The 26236-nt window shown below is 42.3% G+C and overlaps 1 protein-coding gene and 1 pseudogene across 2 annotated transcripts in view; both read right to left on the reverse strand.

Moving 5' to 3' along the window:
- Window positions 1-1971: 1971 nt before the first annotated feature.
- On the reverse strand, window positions 1972-2408 carry LOC117705707 (mitotic-spindle organizing protein 1 pseudogene; annotated as a pseudogene).
- Window positions 2409-5956: 3548 nt separating this feature from the next.
- LOC117706200 (aldehyde oxidase 3) overlaps window positions 5957-26236 on the reverse strand; it is an 80811-nt gene continuing 60531 nt past the window's right edge. For both annotated transcript variants that reach the window (XM_034499068.2, XM_076931884.1), the window contains 6 exons: window positions 25486-25538; window positions 22637-22751; window positions 20094-20159; window positions 18073-18261; window positions 11077-11244; window positions 5957-6332 (listed from right to left, as the gene is read on the reverse strand). In XM_034499068.2, coding sequence (XP_034354959.1) covers window positions 6279-6332; window positions 11077-11244; window positions 18073-18261; window positions 20094-20159; window positions 22637-22751; window positions 25486-25538 — 645 coding nt within the window. In that variant the 3' untranslated portion in view covers window positions 5957-6278. The remainder of the gene's footprint in view (window positions 6333-11076; window positions 11245-18072; window positions 18262-20093; window positions 20160-22636; window positions 22752-25485; window positions 25539-26236) is intronic.

Here is a 26236-nt window from a genome sequence, read left to right on the forward strand (position 1 = left end):
CTCATTCAGGGCTGAGTATTCAACAGCGACTTCCTTTCAGCTCTTGACCAGTTATGAATTTCTGTAGTAGGAACAGGCTCTTCTTTTAAAATCTTAGAGTTTGCAGTTGTGACAGGGCAGACTAAGGGGCTGCTCATGTCCTCAGCTACTCTCCTGTTGTCATGACAGGGTCCATGACAGGGAGGTCATTGGTCCTCCTGGATTGCTGACTACAACTTTCTTTGTGGGAGCAATCTGGGGCATGAGTGAAGAGGAACCTCAAGAAAACTGGAGAGTCAAGCAAGATACGATGGATTGGTGAGACTTTGAGAACGGGCAACTGCAGGGATGGGACTTAGGAGGAAGCAGGTGGGGTTAGGAGTTTTACTATGAACAATACTGTGATAGTTTGTATATGCTTGGCCAGGAAGTGGCACTCTTAGAAGGTGTGGTCTTGTTGGAGTGGGTCTGTCATTGTGGGCGTGGTCTTAAGACCCTCACCCTAGCTGCCTGGAAGCCAGTCTTCCACTAGCAGCCATCAGATGAAGATGTAGAACTCTCAGCTCTGTCTGCACCACGCCTGCCTGGATGCTACCACGTTCCCACCTTGATGATAATGGACTGAACCTCTGAACCTGTAAGCCAGCCCCAATTAAATGTTGTCCTTTATAAAACTTGCCTTGGTCATGGTGTCTATTCCCAGCAGTAAAACCCTAACTAAGACAAATACCTTAGATCTCAGTGAGTGTTCTTCAAGAGATGCAGAGACTGGAAACACAGTGACATTATTTTTGGGTTTCCAGACTATTTTCTGGAATAATTCCATAATCAAACTGGAATGAACAAGAGTCTGTAGGTTTGTGAATCTGACTGGAGACTAGGATACTTCCTGAAGCTCCAGAGTGCTGGTTTGAGGGCCACCTGTCTGTTTTCATGAGAGGATTTCACCAGCAGTTGAGTCCCCCCACCCTTCTTTCCAGGTCCCCCCACTTCTGTTCCTCATAGTCTTCCACAGCAATGACATGCTCACTTTTAGGGTCCTTGAAAATGTTTTCTGATCTTTTAATGCCGGAAAGACATAGACCTTCTTGGATTTACTTTGTTACCAGAGGAGCCACAAGATAGAAATTTTAGGGTTTTTTTTCTTTTCTTTCTTTCTTTCTTTTTTTAATGTGGAAAAGAGACTTAAAATTTATTCATAATCTTTATTTTTTTTTTCTCTCAACACATTCTCATCCCCACGGGCCTCTTTCTCTAATTAGCTATGTGAGCCTCAACACTAAAATTCAGCTACATATTAATCTCTCATTTTTATTAGTATGGTGTCTTGGTCTTCACTGTATAAGCACAGCATATGCTTATATTTAAATTCATTTTGTGTGTTTGTGAAAAGGATCCTATAAAATTGGAGCCTGGGAAAACAGGGCTGACTGCATGGGGGAAAATGAGCCCGGGCTATGCCACTAAATCACCTTTAACTGCCAAAAAACTGTGTAAAAAACTAAATTAAATCACCTTTAACTGCCAAAAAAAAAAAAAAACTGTGTAAAAACCTAAATATTCTGTTAAGGAGATGATTAAAGGCCATGTCTTTGATCCTATTTTTGAGATGTGAAACAAGAAAAGCAAAATTCACATATGGCAGCTCAAGTCCCATCAACTTGCAGCTCAATGGAATATACAGCCACGGTTTTTATGTTTAAACAATTCAAAATTAAGGTTCATAATGGAAATGTCAACAAGTCATAATTACTATGCATCAACTCTGATATGACCCACTAACTTCCACCAGGCCCAGCAGCTGTTCATGCCTGCTAGATGCTGTCAAGAGACTCACAGCTAGCAGAGCTATAAATAAGGAACACACAGAGAAGCGCCAGCATTAGCAACAAGACATGACGTAAACACACGTGATAGTTCCCTCTCAAGCCACTTCCCATTGACTTGCTCAGCTGTAGTTTTTACAATTCTTTTTAAAAGAAAACATTTTCTACACAGCATGCTGCATTGTCGTTTTATATCTTGACTACGATGGAATTTTCATATTTTCTTGCCAAGATTGACATATCTCATCTGGAATTCTCTGAAGTCAGCTTGTGTTCTCAGCAGCCTTTAGTGCGAAGCTCCTTAATAACAGATGATAAGGCTTCTGGGTTGATTCCTTGTTCACAAAGTCGTACACAAATAGACAGTGTTTCCATATCTAAACCGGTATTCAAAATTCTTGAAATCTCAAGCAGAATGTCCATGGTCTCTCTCACGGCGTTAGGTTGGCCGAGGCCGCTACCGCTCGCCATGGTGAGGAGAAGCCCGACCAGTGGGAGAAGACCTGACCCGGAACTGGAGTGCCCACCGCTCTAGGGTTTTTTTTTCTTTGTGAGGGTTGGGGGCCAGGGGTTAGGGGTCCACAAAACCAAAAGTGCTGAGAGTCTAAGAGTGTCCCAGCACACCCTGTCACTTTCTGCCATCTTGCCTTCTAATTAGGTCAAATCCTGATCCTCACTCAAGTGCAGAACTATTCATAATTAGGATAGGCTTAATTCAGTGGTGAAATCTTTGCAGCGTTGCTTATCCACAGACTTAAACCCAAATCCTCAGCTTCCCATGAGGTAAAATCGCCACACTAATTTCTAATCTGCCCAATGTATTTCCCAACTTCAAGAGCTCCCCTCCCTCCCCTGCTCCACTAATTGGTTAGTAATTTCAAGATCACAGTTCCAGGTTATTTCGTGAGGTTTGGCCCTTTATTCTTCCCATAAACACCTTCTCAAAGGCTATCTCTCTGACCGCCAGATCTGAAGGTCTCCTGCCATCGCCCTCATTGACCACCTTCACTTTTTTCCTTCTTAGCTTGCAGTGGCATTCATATGAATTCTCAGACAATGTCCAGGCAGGGTCTACATCTGCATGGTTTCTACACATCTCCAGTGACCAAAATAATACCCCACTCAGGACTATAGACATAGCCCACTTATGATTGTATAAAGTGAATATCTTTAGAAACAAATAGCCCATGTCTCTGACCCATTTTCTTCAGGGAAATCTATCGCTGTTATCAGCTTTTGCCTATATTCTCTCTGGCTGAGGAGTCTCGACACACGGGATTCTTAGCCATCGTTTTTCTACTGAAGTCTTGCTTTCCAATTTGTTTTGTGCATTTCTGGATAACTGCTTTAACTTAACCAGAGGTCTGTGGGATACTTGGCTGAGTTAACCCAAGCACCCTATACCTATACTCTGTACAGGCTTGTATACCTGTGACCATAAGGATGCCTACAACATCAATTAGAAGTTATTCTCACCATGTGCGTGTGTGCCAGGCACTGCCTAGGCACCAGCTCATTTAAATCTCAAAAAAAATTTGGATGAGGTGGATACTAATATTGTCTTCATCTACAGATCAGGTAAATGGAGGCACAGAGAGTTCAAGTAACTTGACTAAAGGAATACTCTAGTAATGGAGGCAGGAATAAAACCTTAGCAACCTGGCTGCAGGGTCTTGGCTGGTAATTATTATGTAGCAGGGCCTTGGGCTTGATGAGTGCCTTGATATTGAAAAGCTTTAGTTTTCAATATCTCCATGAAGGAAACGTCTGGCAAGTGGGTCAGCTCCAGGCTCTACTCTTCTCTCATTAGTGTGATATTGTAAGTATGGCGGATACATTAGAGTTTCTTCTGGCTAGGGGGTGGTTGCTACCATGATCACTCAGTCATTTCCAAGCAGGAACAGATGGTTGCTGCTCAGGGAGGCAGGGCCTGGTGCACACAGGTGGGCTGTAGTTAAGGTGTTTAGAGGTTGGTGACTCTTCACATTTCTCCATCACGGGAACTCAATGTGATTGAATTAAGTTGTTCAGTTGGGGCCCTGGTGCTTTTCCTATGTTGAAATCTATTCCTCCAGTTTAAGGGATGATATAAAGGTAATTAGATTTAACCAAGAATCTGAAGAGTCATGGGACGGGATGGCACAGAAAATGATGAGTCATGCTTAAGTCTAGCACTTAAAGCAGCAGAACAGACAGAGGAGGAAGGCATTTCTCAGCCCTCACAACTAAGATCCAGCGGGCTTCGCCCAGGCTCCCACAACTTTCTGTGGCTCTGTGCCCTTCCCTCCCTGCATCTTCTGGTCTATCAACATGGCTGCACATCTCGTGCCCTCTGTACAACTCTGCTGCCAGAGCCTGTGACTCAGTCCTCTGCTCTGTACAGCCCATGGGTCCCTTGCTTCTTCTTCATTCTCGTCTTACCTTCATTACTTTCCTTTTCTCTTTCTGGTTGTGTCTTTACTCTTCTGGGTCTTCCTCCTCCTCCTCTTCTTCCTCTTCTTCCCCTTCCCCCAGCCCTTCCCCTTCTTCCTCTCCACCCTAGTTTGTTCTTTATTTTATTTTCCCTTTTAAAATGATTCATTGTGACTACAATGTAATACACTAGAACTTAATGGAAAACAAACAAACAAACAAGACATATAGCCACAGAAATGTTTTAGAATAAAATTTCTACATATTTAGATTCAAATAAGGAATGAAAACAGAACATAAAGTTTATAGAGAAACAAATGACACAGTTATGCTTGATGGTGCATGCCTGTAATTCTAGCCTCAGGAAGCTAAGGAAAAATAATTTTTAGTTCAAGGCTAGTTTGGGCTAAATAGCTAAGCTGTGTCAAAAACCAAACCAGCCAAACAAAAATAAGAAAACAAAAAAGCCTGTTTCAGAAATCTGTAAGGCTCAACTACTATCTTATTCTGAGTGAATTAAATAGTTTTTAAATTAACTTTTATTTATTTTTGTTTATGTATATGAGCCTTTTTTGTATGAATATATTTGTGCCCCCAGAGTCCAGAAGAAGGTGCTAGATCCACTGGAATGGGAGTTGAAGGTGGTTGTAACCACCATTTGGGTGTTGAAAACCGAATCTGGGTTCTCTGCCAGAGCAGACAGTAATCTTAACCACTGAACTATTTCCCTGGCCCCTGAAATATAATAGCTTTAAATATTTTTTACTAAACCCCAATGATTAAAAAAAAAGAAAATTAACCATCCATGTCAAAAGGAAGAGAAAAAACATATCAAGAGTGTAATCAGGAATATATATATTTATATATTCTTGAAGACAAAGCAAAAACTATTCAAAAAATAATAAAGCTAAAACATCAATTAACAAAGCCAGAATTTTTTTGTGCATCTAAGTGTATAAATACCTAATAATTCTGGTTAAGTAGTAAGAAAATTCAAATGATGGTAGGAGTAAGAACTATTACTGTGCTGTGTACAAATCGACTTTTTGCTTGACCCTCACACAGTCTGCCCCCGAGTTGGAGAGAGTCTGTAGGAAGCAGATGTATCCCAAAATGGAAAGAAGAGATGAGTGGGGGCTCAGATAGGAGTTACTGGGTTGGACTTAAGGCAGTGCCACATGCAAAATCAGCTCATTAGAAGTCTCAGCCACTAAAACTTTCACGTCAATAAGAACGACATAGTGAAGTCTAAGCTGAATATTATGTGCATGGTAGAATATTCTAGACTGGACAACTTTGAATATGCTGTGAATATCAAAATATTAAGTACTTGTGCCTTCTGGACCTGCTGATAGGCACAGTGGCTGCAGTGATCTGGCTGCTTTCACCTCAGCTCGGATTTGTTTGGGGAAGCCAGGCGCCACCGCTGCTTTGACATTCTAAAGCTGCTGCCTCAGTTTTCCTAAATTGCCCTCCCATGGGTCATCTTAGAGGCCAGTCTGCCACATGTAGCATCTCAGTGAATCTTTGGAAACAGAGTCTTAGAAAAAAAAAATCAAAGGAGTTTCCAACAAAAGTATGCATTAAAACAAGCAAGCGAAGCCTCATTTCATAGTTGGCTGCAGACTGTCAACTCCTAAACTCTACATTTAATCTAGACCGATAAATAAAACCAAATCATTTTACATACAGCATCGTAATGTTGGAACGTCACAAACTATAGGCAAACAATCACAGAATCCTGTTCACTTCTCTGTTTTATTTTTTCCGAATAGAAACATACAGTCGAGATTAGATATTCACTTTCTCTGTAGACTAAGCACAGAAATTCTTCACACAGTGGAAAATTCCTTTTAGTATACTGAATTAAACATGACCTTTGGCTGAGGCTAAATCATTGTTTATAGTGCGTGTGATTAAAGATTACAAGATTTTATATATATGAAAATTTAAGAATTGTCTCTAATTTTCTATGTATTATAGATAAAGATGTTTATACTAGTGACTTGTTGAAACTTTAAGTCCATCCGAATATCTGCTTTTGTGCTCAAACCCCAAGCATTAGGCAACTGGGATGGACCACGGCTTACAGCATTTAGAATCTGTTTGTGGAACCTAAAAAGAAAGTTGACAAACAAACAAACAAAAAAAAAAAAGGTGAGAGAATTTAGTTTAAAAACAAAAGAGAAAAAAATCTAAAATAACCCATATAACCAATGAATGGCAAAAATAGTTTCTGTTTCAAAAAAAATGTAACTTATTTGTTCATCACATTTATTTGCTTAATTTGCATAGACTTTCTCTTTCCCAACAGGAGTTAAGTGATTTCAGATCAATAAAAAAATATCTAATTCCTTGACTTGGAAAGCGAGAGGGATTTGATCAGGAAGCTGATTTTCAAGACTGTAACACACACAGATTAGAGCTCCTTGAGTGATGGGGGTTAGGAATTCTAGCAAAGCATTCAGGCATGGTGCCAGCCAGGCCCTGGGCCTCTCCAAATGCACCTCCTCATCTGCTCCTAGGTTCAGCCTGCCTGCCCTGTAAAAGGACACCTTAAAAGCAGCACAGTCCTTTCTCAGCAGCAAGTACTCTGTCCTCACCCGGAAGGCCCACTGCTGGTGATACAATCCTCAGGGAACTCCATTGCCCTATCTCAAAGATAACATAGTTTCATCCGTGCCTTTGGAAGAGCAGGTCTTTGAGTCAGCCGAACCTACCTGCCCAGAGCAGGCGATACTTAAATATAAGTTGCTGCAAAGCCAACCCCACAGTCGTTTGCAACTGTATTATGTTAAAACACAGATTTCTATGAGATTTACCCAGGATCATGCCAAGCTGACCCATCCGTGTCTCTCACCCTCCAGGTGGGTGAAAAGTTAGTGAAACCATTTTGGGTGAGTCCTTATTTTCCCCTCCCCCTAATCCCTCTCCCATCTTTCCTATTCTTTTTTTTTTTCTCTCTTCCTTTGACAAGGCTTGTCATGAGCATCACCTTGCCTCAGTCTCCTGAGTGTTGTGCATAAACACTTCTTGTGACTTTCCCTGACCACAAAGGCTCCCAGCCCCATCTGTGCTGTAATATTGTAGAAGGGAGCATGGGGGCAGGGGTGGAAAAGCCAGGAGAGAGGACATTCTATCTCCACTCAGCCCTGGCACTGCTGGATTTTGTGTGTGTGGGGGGGGTGGGGCTGGGGGGAGGGGAGAGTAATAAAGCTCTGGGGGAGGGGGTCTGGAGCACCTGCATCTGTGAGGGTTTATGAGGGTGTGGTTCTCAGGCTGGCAGGTTTGTTGTTTGGGAAGGTTGTTGGCTCCCTGGAGGTGTGCTGAAGTCCAATGTGCCCTGGACATAGGGACCTCTGTGTCACAGTACTGAGCCTGCCATTCCTCACCCCTCCCTCAGATCCACCTGCCCATCTGGTATCCCCAAAGCCATCTGGCTCCTTCCTCTTTCTCCTTCCCTTTTCTCTTTGTCTCTATTTTCTTCCCTCAGGTAAATGATGGACCTTTACAATTCTAACTACTACTTTGTACTAATAAATAACTCACAAATCTGTCTGGAATTCTGCCCTCTTGTCAATTCTGGATTTTCCCTGCCGCCTACTGATGAGAGGCAACACAGTCCATCGGTCCTCCCACTCACCCCAGGTAGACCTGGCCTGGATTCTCAGCTGTCCTTTCTTCACTGAATGGCAGGGATTGAATGACTCCTTTCCTTCAAATGCAATTAGCTTTGTCACGCTCAAGACTGTCACCTCTTAAACGGGGGTGGGGGGTGGGGTGGGGTGGGGGTGGGGGTGGGGGTGGGGGTGGGGGTGGGGGTGGGGGTGTGGGGGTGTGGGGGTGTGTGGGGGTGTGTGTGGGGTGTGATGGCCCACTCCTTTAATCCCAGCACTTGGGAGGCAGAGGCAGGCGGATTTCTGAGTTTGAGGCCAGCCTGGTCTACAGAGTGAGTTCCAGGACAGCCAAGGCTACACAGAGAAACCCTGTCTCGGAAAACAAACAAACAAACAAACAAACAAAAAAACAAAACACAAAACAAAACAAGACTGTCACCTCTCTTGACTAGCGTCATAGCTCCCAGCTGTTCTTCCTCAGGCTAACTCATGTTATAGCATCTATCAGAGGCTGCTTACTTGAACATCCCATTCTCACGGTCACATGACTTTCAAAGGTCTGCTGCTCTCAGGATAGAACCCAATTTATATTTATGACTCTCTGATCTAGCTCAGGCTTGCATCCCAGTTTACGTTCCAGATTTCCCTCTGCTGGGTCTCCCACCCAGGAACCCCACACCATCTGTGCTCTGAGACATTCCTGACGCTTTTCTCCTCTGCCCTGTATTTGCTTTAATTTTCCATCTACCTGAAACCCCTGTTCCTTCTGCCTGTTTGCCTAACCCTCATCCATTAGCTAGATGTTATCTCTGTCACCTTCTGTAGGTCTACCCTGTGCCATGTCTGGTCTGGTACTTTCTCCTTGCTCCACTCTCATTTTAAACATATATCATTACATTCTAGGTCTCATGAGGCGGAGTTTTCGCTATATACTTGTTTTTGTCAATGTCTGGTCACAATTGTTAAATAAAACGTGAATGTGTATCTCACTGCGCCCTGTTCTCTCTTTACTCCTGAAGAGGAATGAGTCTAACGGCTTAAATATGCACACACACACACACACACACACACACATCATAACCCAACTGTGACTGGCTTGGTGTATCTAGAGACATTGCACTCAACATCTTTCATATACATTTTAGAATCTGTCTTCAACAGTTCAGGCATGTTCTAGTCTGGTGGCAGAGGGACATTTTAGCTGACAACATATTTGGATAATTGGTCAGTTTTATATAATACCCTTTGCTAAGCCCACACACCTGTCTCTGCTTGCCACTGTGACTCAGTCAGAATTTCTCCTTTATTCAGTTCTCCATTGTGATGTTGAGGTTAAGAAAATCTGAAAACATAGGGCTAGAAACTAGGGCCTATCTGGGAACATAGTAAGATTACTGACAATAGTCCTTACTAACACTTCTCAGTATGAGCCGGAACAATGTTAAACACTTTTAAAGCCAAGTTCATTTCCTTCTCATAGGGATACAAACAAGTAGGTTTTCTCTCTCTCTCTCTCTCTCTCTCTCTCTCTCTCTCTCTCTCTCTCTCTCTCTCTCTCTCCTTTAAAGACACAGTGAGTGGTTGAGCTGAGATTTGAACCCAGTCGTCTGATTTCAAAGCCAGTAACTCTAATCTTTTGTAATTAGCCATTTTGTAAGCAAGAGAAACAGAACATGCTGCCGGCTCTAACGGGGTGGGCCATCCAGCTGGAGACAAAGGGCTAGAAAACACCATGGATGAGCAAATAGCTCACAGGCTTCGCAGCACCTCAGTGTGTGACGCAGCACCTCTCTGGTGACAAGGGGGGGGGGTTGTGTAGTAGTCACCTGGTTCCATGCCTGTCTCTTCAGAGACTTTGGACTTGTAGGGGGAATGAATGAGCCGTGTTTACTGTCCTGTCTCAGCCCAATGCCTTGCTACAAGTAGTGAGTATATAGAAACGGAGCGCTTGGGCTGAGCCAAACAGGTAAACGGGGTGGGGTGGTGGTGGGAGTAGGGCTTTCCTAGAAGGCAAATGAAATGCTGAAAGGCCAATGTGGGCGGAGTCACCGAAATGGATCCTGGAGGAAGCCTGCTCCTGAGGTGCGCGGAAACATCGTACCGCTCCTCTCACCCCTTCTGTTTCCCTCTCTTTTAATTTTGGACCTCGTGAATTTTTTTTTTTTTTTTTTTTTTTAAGGCAATTGACATCTGAGCTCCTTCCCTGGCTCCTTACAGCCTCCAAATCTCTCAGTGTTGTCTTTTGCTCAAGTCAAAATGCAAAAGGGATTGCGATCAGAAGCAGCAGCAGTCCCATAGAAAACCACAAATGGAGGCCACACGTTCTTAAAATTTCTGTTACTGGGACAAATGTGGTGGTGAACACCTTAAAACCCAGTAGTGGGGAGGCAGAGGCAGTTGGATCTCTACTCAGTTGGAGTTTGAATGTAGCTTGGTTTATATAGTGAGTTCCAGTACAACCAGGGCTATATGGAGAGACCCTGTCCCCCCTTCCCCAAAAGAAAGGCAAAACATTTCTAGTACTCATATTTCCAAAAATAAACTTGGCTGCAGTAGTTTTAGATGTGACCATTCCCCAAATTTTCATGTATTAGAAGCTTGGACCCCAGGGTCGGATAAGGTGAAGCCTGGGGAGGGGGCTTGATTGGAGGAACCTCAAGCCCTTGGAGGACACACATGTAAAGTTAATTTTAATTATAGTTAACCTCAACCCAAGACATTCCAAGACATTCCTACTTCCATCATATTAGTACAAAATTATTACTCAAGTATTTTACCTTCTAGCCTGCCATCTTTTTTAGTGTGGATTCAGCACACACTGTGAATTGCAGTGTGTACTAGGCTAATAGCCAGGCTCTGAGGTCACATGTGGCTAGCAGCTGCAGTAGCAGGCTTAGGAAGTGATGCAGCCTTCTCCTGAGTAAGTGGTAGAGGGGGTGGAGAGTGGCAGAAGAAGTTTGTGGTACTCTTGAACAGGCAAGTCTACTGGCTGTTTCAGCACTAAGGTGGGAAAGACCATGTCTTTAACCCTTTAAAACCCACATTCCCTTCTATAAATATAAAAAATCCCATTACTTCCTACTGGAAAACTCACACCAGCAACTTCCACTTTTCACAAGAAGACATCCTGCTTATGGGGTTTGTGAATTTACTTTTGAACTGACACATGTCTTGTGTCCTTGCACTGAGAATCACGAAAAGGGTCCCAGACATTCATAGACAAGATGGAAGTGATCCCATACCAGGTTTGTAAACTGGTCCTCACAGGCCATGCGAATTAGTTCTGCTGTGGCAGGGCTGTTTATGGCCCAAATTGGGGATAAGCCTCTCTCCTTGCGAGCTGCAGCCACCGCAGCAGCAATAGCGAAGAACACAGAGGAGCCCAGAAACGTTCCAGCTTCGCCGAGGCCCTGGAGATGTGGGGAGGGAAGTCAAAATGAGAAGCCTTTTAGAAACCTTGCTTTGGACAGGGACAGGGACAGGGACAAAAGGGCAGGGGAGCTGGCCTGAGCTGACCCAGTGCTTCTGAAGGGGGGTCCCTCCTTTAGGTTTGTGTTTCCTTGCAGCAATCTTGCTGGTTGGTAGGTAGGCCCTCTGACAGATTATGTGCTGTTTGCTTAGCTGTGCCCAGTACCTGAGCCATGCAGAGGTACAGTTAATGCTTGCTCCACAAATCCACCAAGGACTCAGCATATATATATATATATATATATATATATATATATATATATATATTTGTTGTTGTCTCTTCCCTTTTCCTAATCATACCCTGCTTGGGATCATTCTTTTCTGAAGATGACAGTCTTTCCAACCACCCTTAAGATCCATCCCAGAACAGCCTGAACTCTGCTACAGGGCCAGTTTCTATTTGTTTAGGAAGCTGGCTGGGCCTCAAAGGAACCCCATTCTGGTGGAAGGTTGGCCAAGTTGGTAATCCTGATGCTGGCTATATATTCCAAACAATGAGAACCCGGCCAAGGCCTGGCATGCCTGTGCCCAAGGGGACCATGTGGTTGCAGCCGAAGCTATCCACTGTGCCAACAGGGCTTTTAAGGATGAGGGTGGTACAGAAATACCTTGATTAATGACTGACAATCTTGGTGGGGCCCATGCCAAGGATTTATCCTTCTTAGTCTGAATTAAATCAATGACAGGGGTTCAAGAGCTTTCCCAAAATACAGAGAGCACTACAAAGAGTTAAAGTTTTGTCAAAGCACACCAGTAGACTCTGATGTGTTCCACGGGGGATGGTGTCCGCCATTGAAAGTCTATGAGTTTGAAGTCTCCTGGGGTAAAGCCCAAGCACCCTTTACCACTGTGCTGTGTTGATCCAGCACTCATAACCCTGGTCTGAATGGAAGCCATTGTCTCATGTGCTGTGGGGTATTCTTCTGACTGCCTGTACAGGCTGACTCACACCAGACTGCAAAGGCAGGAGGTAATTGAACTCTGTGGGGTGTAGGCAGCCTTCCACTGATGGCTAGAGATGAGGGGACCAGAACCTGTATGGGCAGCTCTGATTGAATGTATATCCAAGTAGGAGATAGCTGTCCAAGGAAGTGAGTGAAACGAAAAATAAAATGTATGCCAAGACAGGACAATCGTCATCTCCTGCATGAACCGAGAAGGCAGAGGTGGCTTTTCTTGAAGAGATGATGTATGAGGTGACAGGGTGCTTGCCAGGTGAGGAAGGAAAGGTGAATCCCAGGCAGCGTGTAGTTTGTGCATGAACTTTATGGGCTCGGGCACCCATGTATTTGTTTAAATAGTGATGTAGGCATCTCTGGGAAAGTTCATTATAGATGTGATTAGCATTGGCTTTCAGATATTACTAGCTTTGGTGATATATGTGAAATCCCTAAGAGCAAAACAAGTTTCTTCCAGGAAGGAGGAGTGATTCTGCCTCAGGGCCTCAGCGCAGAAACCCTACCTGACTTTCTAGCCTGCTGCCCCAGTGCCCTACAGATCTTGAATTTGTCAATTCTACAATTATATGAGCCACTTCCTTAAAATTAATCTGCGTGTACATGTACAGATGTATATACACACACATATGTGCGGATTCACATGCAAAGATACATATAGATATGCAGGCGTATGTACATAACACACATACAACATATGCATGTATGTATATCTATAATACCCAGATAGAGCCCATTGGTTCTGTTTGTCTAGAGAACTCTGATACAGGTGACATTCAAAGGCATCAGGAAGAGAGAAGAGCTGGTTTCTTCCAAGGTGCTGAAAAAAAGCTATGTGGCTTACCCATAGAAAGGATGCTATGAGAAGTCTCAGGAATGATGGGTAGGGAAGACTCTGCAGGGCTCTGGGAGCCATGTTAAGAGCTGTGTGTCATTATCAACTCAAGGGAAGACACCAAAGGATTTTTACTATGAATCACAAGACTTTCTTTCTCGTCTTATACTCTGTGGTTAATTTGTTATTTCAACATATCAAGCATGCCTTAACTCACATAAGATGCCAAAGAAATTCTTCAAGTAGTAACTGCTGCTGCTGAAGATTGGAGTGGTAGAGTATCCTCGGTACAATGAGGATCTAGGGCCTTTGAAGAAATTACTGAGCTGCTCATTGCTCCACCTAATCTTGTCCAGCCAGGTTGTCAGGCTTGTCCTCATCGATAGTTGTTCCTTGGCAGTAGAAACCAACAGGTTCTCATGCCATAACCCTTTGACCTTGATGGGCCAGGGAGACTGAGATGGGAAAAAGTGATCTTGTGGCAGTGTTTCTGTACAGTCATGATTGAACAGATGATGACTACATGTTATGAGAAATACGTTGTTGATCAATTGTAACATTCTTCAGCTGCACAAGAAGACAGTTACAAGGTCACCAAGTCATGGAGTCTGACATGTTTGCCTTTGCATAGGTGGTCTGTCATTGGACCAGATGTTATCACATGGCAGGTGACACTCCTTCACAGTGCTGGTGAGCCTTCCCACATGTGTTAGACTACTTATGCCTTCCAGCAACTGGGGGAGTGAGTGCCCTGCACAGGCTTAGGTGGCTTCAGTGGCAGAAGTGGGAGGTATTCATGTTTTGACAACATGGCATAGGCCCCCACACCTCAGCAGGATGCTCCTGAGAAAGCAGTGTCTAGACCTAGGGCAGAGGGATTAACATTATAACCAACCAAGAGTCTATGTAACCCTCGAGAAACCTAAGTATACCAGGCTCTAGAGGTAATTTGTCCCTAAGAAACTACACAAACTCCCAGAGACTGGCAGTGTGAGCTAGAACTTAATTTATGAGGAGAAACTAGACTTATACACACAGTGGGCTACTGATTTCCAGCTATCAAATCCACAAGGGAAGAAGCTGGTGATCAAAGGCTCCTTGAGAGGTTTAAGTCAGCCAGAAATGTATAAATGACTGTCTGTATGGCCACCAGGAAAGCCTGGATGAACAATGCTGTCACCTTGACCCCAGAGATTGTGCCTTCATGCTTAAGGCTAAAGAAGCATATTCAGATGTTTGCAAGTATCTGATGAATGAATGAGAGAGCAAATGAACACTGAGATAGACTCAGTATTCATATATATAGTGTGAACTTACTTACTAGTTAAGACAATGTCACAGAGTGATTGCCTAATCTTTATTGGCAACACAACTGGATTTAGAATCACCTAGAAAACTGTTGAGGCACACATCTTTGGAGATGTTTGTGAATGTGCCCCCAGAATTAATTCAGGGGGCAGAGAGATCTGATTTCAATATGGGTTGCACCATTCTGTGTGTTAGAGGCCCAGATAAAACAAGAGGGGGACAAAGGGAAAACAAACAGTCAGACTGTCCATTTCTCTGCTTCCTGGCTACTAGGATGTGAACTTCTTTTCCTACCATGATGAAGTGGATCTTCTGAAGTCATGATTCAAAACCAAGTCTTGCTTTTTGTTAAGTCCTTTCTACCAGGTATTATTGTCACAGATGTACAAAGGTGACTGACACATCTAAGTGACATTAGCAGCTAACGTCCTCAGTTGACTTTAAACAGACCACTGCCAAACTGCATGGGCAGCATCCCCAGCCTTTGCATTTCTACAAAGCCTGCACTTCCCTTGTCACATCTGATATGTAGAAACTGGGACTCAGGTAACTTGCACGGATGAAACTGGGCCACACTCCCAAACGTTATGCCATGCCCTGCTGTATTTACCATCAGTTTCTCCCACTCAACACTGTGTCTACTGGTTACTATTGTTTGAACAAGTCTGCCTAAGCTCATGTGCTGACAACTTATTCTCTATACATGGCGAGGTAGGACATTTAGGAGACGGTTAGGTCGTCAGGGCTCCACCTTCATGAATGAATTAGTGTTATTGCAGGTGTGGGTATGTTACAGAGGTGAGCTTGGCCTTTTTCTCAGAATCAATATGCTGTATCTTCTGCTGTGGTATAATGCAGCAAGAAGTCATCACCAGGTGTGGCTTGTTAATTTTGGACTTTGCAGGCTTCAAGATGCAAATAAGTTTCTTATAAGTCACTCAATCTCTACTATTATGATATAGCAATACAGAACAGATTAAGCCACCAACACCTGGCTTTTCCTGCTGCTCAGGTTACAGTGTGCGTTTTCCCATCTCCTGTCCTGCTAGTTTGTGTTGAGCAATCTTACAGGTGTCTACCTGTCCTTATTATGCAGTGCTTCCCTGTTGCCTTAGAAGATTTTCCCTCTTTCTTCTAGCTGGTATGAGGAAACTGTGTGTCTTAGGTATTCATACTTCTGAGTGCAGTCATACACTGATATTGATATTTTGATTGATGATAGACAAGCTATGCAACAATGGTCCCGCATGTCTATAAGGGAACTCAAGAATTGTTTAGTGACATTGTGACAATGCAACGCCATTGCACCGTATGTTGTCCAGGAGTTTGCTGTGAAGATGCTGACCTAGACAGGAGACTGTCCTGTCATGTGTAAAGAAGTACAATGGTACAAGTGTACAGGGTAAGTGACACTTGGTAATAAACAACTGTGCTTTGGCTTAGTTTCCCATGTTGTGCTGCTACTTTAGAATACACATATTTATTTTTAAAAGCTGACTGTAACACGCACGGAATACCACGTGCCACTTGCCATTGGCAGCAGCCTCGCACAGTCTGCGTCCACTGTGTTCCAGATACATATAGGGTCCATGTTAAGTGACAGGTGTATACCATTTAAGTTTATGTAATACATGTTACATTATTCATACTGAAGCACTGGAGAAGCACCCCAAACGTGTGCTGAAACCCAGTCTATCCACACACGAGAATGGGGTTATTAAAAGCTACAAACTCACCGAGGACAAATGTCTCTCAGGGCCAAGCACTGTGGCTAAAGATGGACAGGCCAAATCCTTCAAATGAGGTTTTCTTCTCTCTCCTATAAGATGGCCTCAGTGGGAAGGGTGCAAGGTGTGGGAGGAGGAGGAAGGTAGGAGACAGTGATGGATAGTGTTCTGGATCAAGAAGTACCTTCTAACCTAACCTTGCCTCTGCTGAAAATAAACACCTGAACAGGTGGACCATAGAGAGAATTGTGAAGTGTCATTGGCCTTCTCCCTGTGATGGTGAAACTCTTCAAGGTGACAGTCTCTTAAGTTTAGCCACAAGATGGATTATTCCAGAATTACAAGAGTATCAGCAGTATACTGCTGCTAATATCCTTATGAGGGTCCAGAATAGGTGCATCCTCTTGGGAAGAGGAAGAGCAAGGAGCCGTGCAAGGAGTCATGGTCCCGAGCAGAGCCTGCAGCAGGCTCAGCCTTGTAAACACACACACACACACACACACACACACACACACACACACACACACACACACTTTTGCAGTGTGTTGCTTTGCCTAGGCTTCCTGCTGCCTATTTCACAGAGATAAATTATTTCAATGCTATGAAAAATAGATTTTGGGAAAATACAGTGTGACCTACTTAATTTTAATTTAATGAGGAAAACCCTGTGTGTTGATACATGCCTCTAGTTCTTGAGCTTTTTATGAAGTCACTGAAATCAAAAGTTTTTCAGTCTGAGACTTATTCTGGAATTGTTCTTAAACTCATGACACTCGATAAGGCAGAACAAAGATGGTACACTTCACTCCATGTTGCTTACAAGACAAATTATACTAAGCCTTCATCTGACATGAAATAGTATATGCACTATATTGAGAACAGTGTTTCATCAACTTTCTTTGTATTACAAACCATGGTAATATCTACAGGTCATATTTTTCTAGTAGTATATATCAGTGTGTGAGAGGTCTATGCACACATGACATCTAAGAAATAAATCTTTTTTCTCATTGAGTAAAAAACATTTTGATTTTTTTCTTTCATTAAATTGGTAACTTGTGACTTAGTAGATTAATTTATCTGTGGCTGTTCACAATATTGCAGGTTCTCTCTCTCTCTCTCTCTCTCTCTCTCTCTCTCTCTCTCTCTCTCTCGCTCTGTGTGTGTGTGTGTGTGTGTGTGTGTGTGTATGTAGAGAGAGAGAGAAAATAAAAAAAACTCAGTTCAACCCATCTAACATTTAATAGATGTTTCTTGTGTTTAGCCTCTGTTTTGGAACTGAAAGATACAGATGATAAGACAGCCTTGTTTCCAACTTACAAGCTAAGTTACTAGTAGACAAAGGTTTTGCAGGGAACACCTATAGAATGACATTTAAAGCTGGGCAGAGAAAGAGATGTTATCAGTAAGAAAAAGCAGGAGGAGGCACACAGGAGTGGGAAATGTTGTGGACCCAAAGAGACAGAGAGAGGGGCCAGTAGGAGAAGTCCAATGAGAAGTTAGTGGGGATAAGAGATAAAGAGGTCTTTCACTGTACCCAGTAGCACTGAGGTCTCTGGGGACAGTTGGTTAAATAGCACAGAGAAAGTGGTAGGGGCAGATCACAGAGTTGAAAAGGTTATACACTATATTAACACACTTAAATCGAATGTGATCTGAGGCCAGTGTGTAAAACTGACTGTAGCTCAGGACTCCGCTTTGGCCTCTGCATTCCTCTTTTCATCCCATTCCTCCTCTCAGGGCTCCTGCACGCACACATTACAAACCGTGGACCAGCTCTCCAGTTCTGTAGCTGGGAAGCATCAGCATTACTATTCAAAGCAGGATGCTAATCCAGCCTTTTGTCTTTTGTAATACTGGGGAAAGAATGTAGGAGCTCCTTGGCTAATCGTTCAGAACGTGTACAGATGACAAACGGAATGAAGCCTGACCATATATACTTACCTTAGAAGAGTAGATGGCTTTTGGGTTTTGGGTTGGTGACAACAGTGATACATGGAATTCTTCTGGGATGTCGGTAACTGATGCTATTTTGTACTGGTGTGGACCACGGGTATATAGGACTCCTTCCGGTGAGTATTTCAGTTCCTCTAGAGTATAAAGTCCAAGACCTTGAACAAATGCCCCTTCAATCTGAGACACAGAAGGAATGAATGTCACTTTTATAATGATGTGCTGACTTTCTAAGTACCAGCAAAGGCTGTCTTTTGTTTGAGAGTGATTCCCTCTGGAGTCTAGGTCTCTTAGCTCCCTGTGTTCGACCTGTAGATATGAACAATGGCTACCAAAACCCCTGGGTAGATTTCAGAAAACTATCAGGATTTAAAAAAAAAAGCAATGATGCTTATTTTTAATGGTTGGATGAGTCATTTGCTTAGCAGTGATTTTAGAGACAGATGTCTGATGTCCCTGTGGTCCACTGCTTGTAACAAGCTATTCATACCCCCAATCTTTCAATGGATAGAAAGACAGCTTTTTGCCTAGTTACTAGTTTTTGCCTAGTCCATTCTGAGGATGGCAGCAAGGTCTTGGATCTTCTCTTTCTCAGGAAAAAGTCTCTCAGCACATATCATTAGCAATGAGTTTGTATCCCACAATCTGTGCTCCTTTTGCCTCATTTCAAAGTCTAAATTCTAACATAATCTGTTTATTGTTTCTTAGTTCAATAGCTATTTGAATTGAGTCTCACTCCATAAAAATGAGAACCAAAGGCATTTTTTTTTCAATTAGTGGTCAATGGGGAGAGCTCAGCCTATTGTGGGAGGTGCCATCACTGGGCTGGTAGTCCCAGGGTCTATAAGAAAGCAGGCTGAGCAAGCTATGGGAAGCAAGCCAGTAAGCAGCATCCCTCCATGGTCTCTGCATCATCTCCTGCCTCCAGGTTCCAGCCCTGCTTGAGTTCCTGTCCTGACTTCCTTTGGTGCCAAACAGCAATGTGGAAATATAAGCCAGATAAGTCCTTTCCTCTCCAACTTTCTTTTTGGTCAAGATTTTTTATCACAGCAATAGAAACTTAAACTAAGACACTGATCTATCTATTAACTAACTAAAATAGAGTTTTACTTGACTTAATTTATGTTTATACATATAGTTACATTCTACTTTATTATAAATGGAAAAAAACCAGTTTTACTTGTCTTTAGAAATATTAAAAAAAAAAAAAAAAAAAAAGCAAAAAATGAGAGTCAAGAAAAAAAAAATGTTTTCCAGAGGACCTAGGTTTGATTCCCAGCACCCACATGGTAGCTTATAACTTTTGCAATGCCAGGTCCAGGGTAGCTAGATAATGCTCTCTTTGGCTTCTGTGGGCACCAAGCACACATGTGCACAGACATGCATGCATGCAAATGCCCACACACATAAAATGCAATTTAAAAAGAAAAAATAATGTTAGGAACTATAACTGTCTACAAATGTTATGCAGAAAGGGACTTTCAAAAGTTGAATTTGTTCATGTTGTAATGCACTGAATACTGGGATTACATTCGAACCATAGTGAATATACCTTCATGGTTCTTCTCTGTGGAGTTAAAGCCCGCAGCCTTGTCCCTCTCTTGCCCTCCCCACCTCATCCTATCCTGATGCTGATGTGGTTTCAGTTACCCCTCCCCCACTGAGCACTTCCAAGTAGATGACTTCTGCTCTGCCCTGAACCTTAGACCGAAGTTTTTGGCAGTTTCACTTGGATCTCTCACAGGCAACTTGAAGTCAACACACCCAAGTGGCACCCATTCTTTCCTCTTTGAAGTATGTGTCCTTTTATTTGTATTTCTGCCCCTTGAGCACGTTCTTATGTGTAAAACAATGGAAAGAGAAGACAGCAGAAACGACTTTGGAGAATTGGCAAGCTATTCGGAGATTCTCAGAAAATGGAACTGTGTCTTAGAGCCTGTGTCCTCAGGGGCAAACATGGCTAGTGTTTGAAGTGTTTCCATATTATATCTCACTAACAAGGCATTGCCTACCTGGCCTATGTCCACAGCAGGGTTTATACTGAAAGATCCATCCATAACAATGTCAGTTCTAATGTTCTGTGGAGAACAAAAAACATGATTGCAGTATAGACACCATTTTGCAAATAACAAATGTCTTCCTTGATTAGGGCATGCAAGGTGATTATGAAAAGCCATGACAAAGCTCTGCTGTTGGTAAAGGTCATAAAAATATCAAATGCTATTAATTAAGATGTATTTCTTGGGATAAATATAAATCAGGGATTATTGATTAAGAGGTGACCAAAGAGTTGATGACATGGCATTTTCTAGAATTTTTAAAATTCACAAGTACCTGATATTAGCTCATCCTCCTACAAAACAAAGGTTGTGAAATTTTGCCTTAATCAATCCTAATATCATACAACCACTTGAAATAATTGCTATAGAGATGAAGTAATAATGTGAAATGTAGCTATGAAAATCAACATATGAAGAAAACCAGGCTATAAAATTATATAAAAAGATAAGAACATTCCTATAAAATTGCAAAGAAAATATTAAAATTAAATATCTTAAAAATACATAGTATGTTATTTTAAAATAGAAATATTGTAGAAAAAAGCATTTTTTGTGAGTATGTTGAAAATGTGAGACAGGGGTTGTTTTCAGGATTAATAAGCCAACCCATGTTTTGTTTTATTTGAGACATGTTGTCATTGTGTAGGCTAGGCTTGCTTGAAACTCTCTACGTATGTAGTACAGGCTGGACTCAAACCCATAATCTTCCTGTTCTATCACCAAGCGGGTGAAAGGGATGCAGCTACACACTTAGCTGCGTTTTCTTACTGTGTGTGAGACCTGTGGTTAATGTTATGTGTAGTATCTTAGTGAACTAGCTCCAGCGGCCTAACAGGTGTGTTTTAAGGCAAGTGTTTCTTCTACAGCTTTGCTTCTTATGCCTCATTCTTTCCTTCTTGTTTCTTTCCAGGAAGACTGGTAATTGAGAACCTCTTGTAGTTTTTGCTGGAAAAGTTCAATGACATCTATATTCTAAAATATTTCTACAAGAAGAACTATATCCTATTTTTTTTCCCTCAGGATATACTTCTTGGCTCCTAGTCACTAACTTTTTTATATTCTCCTCTTTTGAAAAAAAAAAAAAAAGCCCAACTAGATACATTTCTTTGAGGATTTTAAACATTCATCTGAGTCATTTCCCTGCTGAATTCTTCTCTCGGAGACAAGATGCCCCATTTGGCAGATTTTATGGCATTCGGTTTTTCCTTGTGTGCCTTTGACTTTTGAGTAGCAAGCTCATCCCTTGCGGGATTTGCAAGGGATGAGCTTTCCTCTGCAGCCATTCCACTCTGATGATTTTATCTTGTTTAGACCAAGTCTTTCATTAGTAGCTTTAGGTTCTGTGTCCAAGGCTGGTCAACTCCTGGTTGACCATTTCCTGGTTTCCAGGTGGCCATTGCAGCTTCCCTGAGACCCCAGAACGATCAGGAAACCTGGGATCACCGTGGCGAGAGTGTATTTTAGTCCCTCTGCATCGCAGAGCTGATTTCTGTCTTTCTTAGTCTATTTTTACAGTCTGGCAGCTTTATCCCCTCATGTCCACAAGTGCCCTCTCCACATGTGAAAGAATAAAGGCTTACAGAGTGTATGTCACTATCTCAATGTCACTAGGCTAGTGAATGGTACTGCAGGGCAGGTGATGTCACGCTGGATTTCATATCCTGGGAGAGGGTGTCACCCATGCTCAGTGTGCAGATATAAACTATCAGGTCAAGTTTCAAATTTCCACAGAGATACCTGCTCACCAGCAGTGGTCCTCATCTATCATACAAAGACACATGCATCCCGCTCTTTGGTGACTTGTCCCTAGTACATGATGGCACACTTCGGATGACTGGAACAGTGGCTTGCTGATTTGTTTTTGAATTCCTTTCGTTCAAAACCTAAAACTACTGTGATACACTGAAAACAGAATTGAGTGAGCATTTCCGATTTTGTGGTTTTGCTACACCGTTAAGTACCACGCACTTGGATGTGGTTAGTAACTCCTTAAAGCCCCCACATTCTTATTGGTAAATGAGTGATCAATAATGTCTACTTTGTGGAGTTTTTATTGTGCTTGATGAGGTAATTTACTAGAAGGTTCTTCACCGATTTCAAAGAGGTGCAGACACGCTAATGGTATATGAAAACAATTTCTCTGACAGAATTACTGACAGACTACAACCGAGACCAAGAATTCATAACTCAAATCATGTGCTTGACACCAGGTCCAGCTCTGGAAAAAAAAATGTGAGTGAGACACAGTCCAATCACCTGAGTCAGGAATGACCAGTGCTCTTCTTTCTCACCTCCTCACCTGCCCATCACCAAGTACCGTCCGTGTCCATCTGAAACATGCCTGAATCTGTCCCATCTCTCCCATTCATCAAGAATACTTGCTTGTACCTAAACTACTGTTTATTAAATATTTGTATGGGATATGCAAATGACAGTAGGCCACGGCGGGCTCACAGCACATTTTGCTATGCTAGTAGCACGTGATTACCACTTACCTTGTGAGCTCCCGTCAGGCAATCAATCTCAACCTCAGAACAGGCGGCACCAAAAACAAAATAGGGAAACATGTCACCTTCTCCCTTCTCCCAGTCCATGTCAGCTTGGTAACCCCTGAGAAGACAAGACACAGCCTGTGGTCAGGACAGGTGCTGGTTAGTGAGACTTTCTCTAAGAATATGGAGATGGGAGAAATCGAGTTGGCTTGAGGGGTAAAGTTTCCATAGACTGTGGAGCCTCTGGAAATCCTGCCAAGTGCTTGTAGTGGAGGAGAAGGGACATCACCTACCACGAGGAGGGTCATGCTCTTCACATGAGGTTTCAATAAGACATTCCACTTTTAACCTTAAGCAGGTATAAAACCTCTAAGATCTACACATGCTATATTTGGGTTATTTTTAATGCTCTAAATCATTTTAAGTAATCACAATTGTGAAAAGAAAGAAAACACCCAGTTTTCTTTTTGAAAAAGAAGACTTTTTGCCAGACGTGAAGCGAAAATGAATTCAAACGCGAGCATCTCTCAGATCCAGAGGTCGGGTGACAGTCTCCCGTTTTTTGAGATATCGCTGTGGTGTTACTGGAGACCCAACCCCAGTGTATTTTTGATTTATCATTGCTTTGCAAATTGTGCTGAGCAGCCACGAAGTTGACAGGTCTAGAACCCCAGCAAAGTGGGAAGAGCCGGGGTAAAAATGTCAGTACAACTGTTTTCATGGGGCTGGGTCAGCTCTTCTCAGAGAAGGACACCGACTGTTGATGTCACTCTTTCTCTCACAGAGATGGACACAGAGGTCCTATGGTCAAGCGTCTCTCTCCAACTTTGAAATTTTTTCTTTGTAGCCAAGTTTTCATCTAAGACCAAACATTTTGGAGTCACTGTCTTGCAGTCTGCTTAGCAAGCCAACTTAAAAACACTGACTTGAAAAAACCCACAGACTCTATTTCAGACATTTATCACTGTTTCAGCCATTGTGTGGCTCCATGATGCTAACATCCTTATAAACAACCAACCATAGCCACCATCCCTTCCAGAACAGCTTAGATTAATTCTGTTTTTTTCCAAGTGGAGTCTTGATAAGTGGTATAAGATTTCCTAAAATTTGCTATGTGACCTAGATTAGAACTATCTTAGAACTCTTGATCAACCTTGGAAGCATCAGGATTATAAAAGAGTGGCCCTGTGTCCGGTGAACTTTGAACAATCTTGTGGTCTCTGCTATAGTAAACTCTTTAGGGCTAAGTGTCACCTAGTGAAGGATGCAGCAGAAGCTGGTACCTTTGTAAGGCTGCATATTCTAACACAGGTCTTTGCTCTGGGGAGTCCTGTACTAGCCTTGGCTCCAGCCACACATAAGAAATTTATCCTTTTAAATGCTGGTACTACTCACTATAAAGCTCAGGACTCATCAGCCCACTTTAAAGCACTTTGTTAATGGATACATCTTTATAGAAAGGGAGTAGCCAGATCTTCCAGTGTGCCTTAATCAGTGCAGCTAAGTGATCTGGCAAACTGCTGTTTCAAGTTGCTCTTCTACAGTGTTTGGTATATCCACTGATTCATGAGGAAGGAGTTGTGTGATTAGACACATACCCTCTTTAGTGTCCTGTCCTGTTGTGAGGCATATGCTTATTGTAGTACATCATTAGGATTCTTGGGTTAATGCTCTACAACCCAATTATACAGGGTTAGAATGTCCATGTCAGACTTGGATAAATGAAACATGATAAGAACACTCTCTAAAAGAAGATTATTCCATTAACCTTGTTCAGAACTCAGCTTCTATTTAATTGTTGGAGACACACATATGGCTAATTATAACTACAACAATAACCATAACCACAACCACAAGCACAACCATAACCATAACCACAGCCACAACCCACACTCCTCTAACTCCTGGTGTACCTCTTCAGGATGGCTACTACCCTTTAAACCCACCACTCAGGAGAGCCTCTGCCTTCCATGGTCTTGTCTATGACCCCAGACAAAGCTGGGCACTTTCACTTTGCTTTCTAAAGTCACCTTTTCTCTGTGAGACTGATACTTGGAGATCTTCTTGATATGAGCTGTGTCTCACCAGACAGAAACACCAGAGCTAGTAGACATCACCAGAATACACCACTATTCTCCTCCCAATCATAAAAGATGTGTCCATGTGTGCTCACATGATAAGAGCAGCATGAGTCTTCTGTTGCTTCTAGTGAAGCATCTATTGCCTATTTGGGCAAGCATCCTTGACTGAGAAAACTCCTCAACTACCTTTCAGCAACCTCTCATCCTATTTGTGTGGAACTGTTCTGGCCTTGACTCACAACTTCTAAAAGCAAAATCCCATATGACAAGACAAGAAGGTCGGTCACAAGAGATAGGCTGTAGGCAAGATTTCTGAAGAACAAGAGTATTTAAAGTCAAATTGTGTGTCATAATAAATACCAGGACCAAAATCATTAACTGTTAAGTAGATGCTAAACAATACTGAAAGCTTGTAAAACGCCCTGTACCTCACCTGTTCACACAGGACCATTACAGGAAACCTGGAACCTATAATAATAATGTGGTATAATGTATATAACACACATATATGTGTATGTTTTCAAATATATGTTACATATAGTGTAGCTATGTGTAATGTGAATAAGAAATTGCATTTAGGAAACTGTGGGACTCATCTGAAAGTTATCCTCCTTTATGGTAACATAGCACCCCATTCTAATAAAAACCTTCCAGCGAAAATAAAATAAACAATAGACTTCACCTTAAAGATATAAACAACCAAATACTCATTTTTCAAGTTCTTTGTATTCTAAAGGGAATAGGATTATGATGACATCAATCACCTCTTACCTAAAATATCCAGTGGCAGAGAGGCTAATGCTTTGAATAAAAGCTTCATTAACCTGAAAAAGAGTGATTCTGTTTTCAAAGGACAAAGACACAGATGGACAAATGAAAAAAGCAAATACCAACTGGCTGTAACACTCTTCCTTATTCTTGGGAATATGTCTTTGCTGGATAAATATGGGGCATACTTTCAGGTGGGTACCTGCTACCTGCTCAGGGAGTATGACTGGCTTAGTTGATTTTCTCTGAAGAGATGGAATTGTTGGTTTTGTGGATTCATTTACAGACCAATGGAAAAGGGATGAGAAATAAATTTTGGTGAGATCCTAAAATGTAGGCCTCCCAAGCAAACTCTGATGAAGGTTCTACATCTTCCTGTCCCCAGTCCTGGAGCATTGGCATTGCTCTGAGAACAGAGCTACAAATATATGTATGTACACACACACACACACACACACACACACACACACACACACACACTGTTCAAATTTTGAAGGAACCCAGTGGAAAATGAGGAAATCTTGGTAGATGACCAGTTACATGACCCTATCACTCAACAAGTCCTGTCTGCCACCACTCCCTAAGGGTTTCCTTTTCCAATGGCACTGATCAAACACTGTGGGGGTTGGTAGTTTTCTTATCTGGGCCATGTTTTCACATAAAATGTCTATTTTGAAAGAAGAACAACTCTTACCACTCAGAGGACACCCACCCTGTGTTCTTTATGCATATTTGAAATATGCACATGCAAAGT

Source organism: Arvicanthis niloticus, chromosome 3 (genome assembly GCF_011762505.2).
Source record: "Arvicanthis niloticus isolate mArvNil1 chromosome 3, mArvNil1.pat.X, whole genome shotgun sequence".
In the NCBI taxonomy this organism is placed as follows: Eukaryota; Metazoa; Chordata; class Mammalia; order Rodentia; family Muridae; genus Arvicanthis; species Arvicanthis niloticus.